Source organism: Lactuca sativa, chromosome 8, assembly GCF_002870075.4.
Source record: "Lactuca sativa cultivar Salinas chromosome 8, Lsat_Salinas_v11, whole genome shotgun sequence".
Lineage (NCBI taxonomy): Eukaryota > Viridiplantae > Streptophyta > Magnoliopsida > Asterales > Asteraceae > Lactuca > Lactuca sativa.
In genome coordinates, this window is record NC_056630.2 from 288,124,975 (window position 1) to 288,131,212 (window position 6,238).

At 34.6% G+C, this 6,238-nt stretch overlaps 1 protein-coding gene across 1 annotated transcript; it reads left to right on the forward strand.

Annotated features, from left to right (window-relative positions):
* Positions 1-347: 347 nt before the first annotated feature.
* Positions 348-2,973, forward strand: LOC111916948 (uncharacterized). The gene is made up of 2 exons (XM_023912593.3): positions 348-846; positions 1,376-2,973. The coding sequence occupies exons 1-2, from the start codon at positions 733-735 to the stop codon at positions 2,471-2,473; spliced, it is 1,212 nt and encodes a 403-aa protein (XP_023768361.1). The 5' UTR covers positions 348-732; the 3' UTR covers positions 2,474-2,973.
* Positions 2,974-6,238: the final 3,265 nt, after the last annotated feature.

Consider the following 6,238-nt stretch of genomic DNA (forward strand, 5'->3'; position numbering starts at 1 on the left):
TAAAACAAACAAAAAAAACAAAAACTATTAATATGTTTGGAATATTTAGAAGGTCACTCTTGAACGATTGTTTTGATTTGCTTGTATACACTTTTACTAAAAATTTACAACTTACATAAATTTGACACCTAATTTTCGCATTAACTCTAAATGTTTTCAAAATAACTGTTGTTAAATGTTTTCAAAAGAGCTAAAAACACGAGATTTTGTTGAAAAAAAAAAGAAAGAAGAAGTTTGGGTCAAATCCCAAAACATGAAAAAACTGAAAACCCATTCCAAGGGTAATTTTGTCAAATCCCAAAACATTCCTTTGGAACCCCAAATATATATAGATACAATATTTGTAAAGGAAAAGAGAAAAGAAGGGTGGGGTAGAAGACAAGAGAAACGGCTTCCTTGTAGAGTGTGTATGTGCACAACTGCCATCCATTAAAACCAGACACAAATACACACAAGCCTTTTATTCAGAGAGAGAGAGAGAGAGAGAGAGAGAGTGCTCAAGAACACCTCACGACAGCCTATTCCATATCCCCTATGCTCTTTTAATCTCTCTTGTTTCATTCATTCCTTCTGGAATTTAGTTTATAATTCATAACTGCAACGATCTACGCTTATCAAATCATCAATTTCTCTCATTTTTTTTTATCTCGATTTGAAATCGACAAGACTGGGAAGGACTGGTTCGTTTCCACGATTGGGCGCTGATCTGTTTGTTGGGAATTAGGCATTCGAATGACGATGATCAGCTTATCAAAATTTCTCGATAAAGTTTATTTGATGGCAGAAGGTGGATCTCGTTACTGTTCTAAAAAGTCCGATGATATATGCGGTGATGTTTGCGATGAGGTAATTTGATTCGTTCTTAAATTCTCCCTTTTCAGTTTCTCAGTAAGCATTGCGAATCTACGTTTTATCCTGGTTTTGTTGCTTTGGATTCCAAATTGGTTTTGTAAGGCTTTTTCTGTCTAATTTTTCCCCAAATTCAAATTTTCATCCAAAACTTTGGTGTCATGTCTAATTTCCTACTTACAGTGTGTCCCAAATTTTGTCAAAATTAGGGCTCTTTCTGTAGTCTATTTGCTTCGACTTTTATTGAAAGATTCAAAAACCAGTAAAACGTTACATTTTATTTACTTTCCGCTTATGTGAACTCCGAATTCAAAACGCGTTTCTCAATTATTTCTCTATCAATCAAAAGAAACTTCGATCCAGCTAAACAATAAAATCCAGGATTGACGAAATCAACACATTAATTGCAAATTAAAGCGTTTGACTGTTCTTCTCTTCCCCACTCATCATGTTCTGTTTCAAATCGAGACTTTTTTCCAATCATCTATTACGTAAAAATCTTATCAAACATACATTTAATTCGCAGGATTCAGGAAGATCTTCAACAATATCAAGAGTCCGTTGCATTCTTCGCGGAATAGAATTAAAAACACTCGTCTTCCTGTTCGTCTTAGTCCCAACTGTAATCCTCGGTTTATACATTCATGGTCAAAAAATCTCCTACTTCTTACGCCCATTATGGGAATCCCCACCAAAACCCTTCCACGAAATCCCACATTACTACCACGAAAACGTCTCCATGCAGAATCTCTGCAGACTCCATGGATGGGGAACTCGCGAGTTCCCAAGGCGTGTTTTTGACGCAGTCTTATTCAGCAACGAAGTCGACCTTCTCACAATCCGATGGCATGAATTATACCCTTACGTTACAGAATTCGTCCTCCTTGAATCCAACTCGACTTTCACCGGATTACCAAAACCCCTAGTTTTTGACTCCCTTCGTGAACAATTCAAATTCGTTGAACCCCGATTAACATACGGAAAAATCCCTGGAAGATTTCGTAAAGGTGAAAACCCTTTTGTTGAAGAAGCGTATCAAAGACTTGCGTTGGATTATCTTTTAAGAAAAGCTGGGATTCAAGACGACGATTTATTGATCATGTCAGATGTTGACGAGATTCCAAGTAGACACACGATTAATCTATTAAGATGGTGTGATGACATACCTTCAATTCTTCATCTTCGATTAAAAAACTATCTTTATTCCTTTGAGTTTTTTCTTGATAACAATAGTTGGAGGGCTTCTATTCATAGATATAAATCCGGGACAACAAGATACGCTCATTATCGACAATCGGATGTTGTGCTGGCGGATGCCGGGTGGCATTGCAGCTTCTGTTTTCGCCACATCAGCGAGTTTGTTTTCAAAATGAAAGCTTACAGTCATTTCGACAGAGTCAGATTCAGTAACTTTCTGAACCCGAAACGGGTTCAGAAAGTTATCTGTAAAGGAGCAGATTTGTTTGATATGTTACCCGAAGAGTATACGTTTAAAGAAATTATCGGGAAAATGGGACCCATTCCTCATTCGTATTCTGCTGTTCATCTGCCAGCTCATCTTCTTGAAAATGCTGACAAGTACAGGTTTCTTTTACCAGGGAACTGTTTAAGAGAAAGTGAGTAAAAAAAATGGTAATTTCAGTGTAAAGATTGATAAAGATTGGATCTTTGAAGCTTTTATACAAAACCCATAAAGGGTTTGACCAAAAAGATAGTTGACCTGAGAAAAATAGCATCGTACTTTCTGAGGGTGATAATGTACATAATCTTCTTCTTCAATGGAAACATATTTTTCAAGATTTCATCTTCCCTTTTGGCTCAAGGTAAAAAGCTTTAAGATTTCTATTTGGTTTTAGGAAATTTTGAGGTGATATGAATCTTTCTTTAAATATTATTAAATTCAATTTGTTTTTACATATATATTTAATTTATGATTTGTGTAACTTGGGTTTGGCGTATTGATGATGATGATATTTAGAGAGGATTGTTGCTAGCAATGCTTGTGTTGTTTGTTTTGTTCATTTAAAGTGTTTCTGTATACAGCTATGATGAATATATTAATAAAACCTTAGCATAAAGAATTATTTCAAGAATAAATAAAGAATCTGATTCTTTTGTTGATAATATCCATTATTGTTTGAGGTTGGCATGTCTTAGATATATATATCTATTTGTATATCTATTTATATATTTGGTAATACAGCTAATAGTTTATTTTGAAAGAAATTGAAAGTGCTTGCAAAGTGACAGCAAACATGTTCTTTTGTTCCATGATTATTGCCTTTAAAAAGTCGGAACATGACATTTGGTGTTCTTTTTAATTATTGAGTATGTTTGGTATCAATTATTGGGTTTTGTTTGGTAAAATAAGTTTGGTTGGTTTAGATAATTTCATGGTGTTGATACGTTGGATGTTCGACTTAAAAGGAAGGACCCATGTGACCTCCTTTTTATTAAAGTCTTTGTAAAAGTTGATAAATATTATAACGGAAAATGCCATAAATTGCAAGACTCTAGTGGTTAGGTTGGTTTAAAATAATCTTTAAAACATCATAAAAATAGGTTTGCAAAATAATATATGGAAAAAGTCTCAAACTTGAAAATCTTTTGACAAACAAAAAGTAAGTTGCTAACCAAGTCTAACTATTTCAAACATAGCAAATAGTCTTCAAAAAAATCCTTAGAAGTTCCTCAATCTCCACAAAAATTTTCTCAAAAACCCTTCTAACATGAGCACTTCTCAAAAACCCTTCTAACATGAGCAGTTGTCAAAGTACATGGACTAAACCTTATAAACAAGTATGTAAATAAACACAAGATTTATATAGAAAATAATAATCATATACTTCGTGAAAACTTCTTTAAACCGACAAAAGCTTTAAGTTTTGGGGAAAAACATTGTAAAGAATAAGTAATCTCTAATAAAACTTTAGTTTGGGGGAAAACATTGAAAAGAATAAGCACTCTCTAATAAAAACATAATCAAACTTCATGGAGCATCATAAGAGGTAAACAATGTATAAATGTAATGCATTATATGAAACAATGTGCCTAAAATCCCTATGTGAGTTTTGTATCATCAAAACTCACATTGTCAATGTCTCTTATCTTTCAAGGGACTCTATGAGGTAACTGGAAGGGAAAGATGGTCTAATGAAATATAAGTACGAAATAGCACATATCACATTAAGTAGATAGGGCCTCAACTTTGTTACTTCCTCATACAAAGTTACATGTGACCCATCACACACGAACCATATGAAGGGTTTGGAGTGTTCCATATTAATATTGGATATCCAAGGTCCTTGTTACAATTTTACCTTGATTTGTGATTTTCACCCAAAGTATGGATATACTTGATAATGATTTATAAAAAATAAATCATAAATACCTTAAAATGATAAAGGAACATAAAAGACGTCTCCAGTTAAAAATTTAACTTCATAAATATCAACTTGAAATGAATGCACATGTAGTACGCATAGTATTACAAGCAAAGTGTCTATATATAGTAACGTAAGCACATGAAACTCAAAAGTACAATGTCATAATAGGGGAAGCTCAAATGGTAATAATGTACTCACCTCAAATGCTTAAGATGCCCTATAAGAAGCTTCTCTTTTGTGTAAGAAGGGTTATAGAACACTTACAACATAATTGAGCCAAAGTACTAACATTTAGGGCTGGCGTACACAAGTTGTTAACTTTTATTAACTTTAGACCCTACATCAGTAAACTCAACAAAGTATAAAAATGTTTCTTTCTTTTTTAATTTTTAAAATGTAGTAAGCAATAAGTTTTTGTTCATAATAAAATAAAAAAGAAAAAAAAATCTTATTTCTATTTGAAGATTATCATCCTTTTAGCATTCGGTAACCTTTTAATTACGTCTTTTTTTTTTTTGGAACCGGTGGAAATATTATTAAGCCCACTACCTAAAAGAAGAAGGTAGAACAAAAACAGAAAACAAAGATACAAGTTACAGAATGTTGAAGGGGAAACAACACCAATCCTCCTATTTACAAACACCAAAGTTACCCATATGTTTAACTCATTCGAACACCATGCTAAAAACATTATCCACCAAATTATCGGAAGAAGTCCAAACATCATTAAACCTCTTCGTGTTTGTCGCCTTCCACGTGCACCAAATAAAACCATAACATAAAGCAGTCATAATTTTTTTTCGGACACCTCCCCTAAGTTGTTGCAAACTTTACAAGGTCACAAAACTGTGTTAACGAGAGAGCCTTGAACGCTACACCAATTGAAAATTCACAATAATGTGATCCACCTCATCATTCCCAATATTACACAACAAGCAAGAGGTAGAGTTAGTGTTAATACCTCTATGCGCCAACACAATGGAAGTGGGAACATGCTCCAGGAAAGCACGCCACACAAACATAGAAACCTTCAAAGGGACAATTTTGGTCCATACCGTAGGATTGATGACAAGAGTTGTAACAGAGATTTGGGTCCGGAGATCTCGAACATAAAAGTCACCTTCAGAGGAAAGGTTGGACTTCCAGTTGTCCTGTCCACTAGATAACATGGGTTGCCCAATAAGCCCGTAACTTGTAACATCCCAAAAGTCAAGGTAAAATTTTAATTTTTCCAAAACCAACCCAAACCCATAAATGTTTACAAAACATAGATTCCAAAAGGTTAAAATCACAAATCAAAGTATCCCAAAATCAAATCTCATAAAATCCAAAGGACGTGTACGATTAAGCCTTCGTCTTGCCCCGATCATCTGAAGTACCCGAAACATGACACTTAAACTGTAAGCCAAAGCTTAGTGAGTTCCCCCAAGGTACCACACACAACCGTACAGATAATAACATACCTACATGAGCCTTCCGTATGATTGGACCGCCTCGTACGATCTACAACCTATATGGATCACTCTCCGAACCTTCGGCTTGACTGGATCGCCTCGCCGGGCCTACAACCTATCTGGACCGCTCTACGGGTATCTTGGCCTTCAACACAAAGCAGGACCACCTCAACCCAATACCCATAACGTGTCGACATATACAATAGCAATCAATAACCAATAAGTACAGGTAATCATACAAATCTACAAATCTAACGCATACTCAGTGAACATTGGTAATCATACAGATTAACCAGTCTAATTGTAACTTCCCAAAAATTAGAACAAAAAACTTTTGTTTTTGTAATAATAAAACCATCAGCCAAACATTGTTTATAGAAGTCGTAAAAGAAATAAGACTATATCAACAATCATCCAAAAATACATCAGAGTCGAGAAGAGCAGAAAATCATGGTGTGTGCATTGCGATCATCCCGAGCTCTTCCCCTTCGAACCGGAAGTACCTGAAACATAAACTGAAAACCGTTTGCACAAAGCTTATTGATTTCC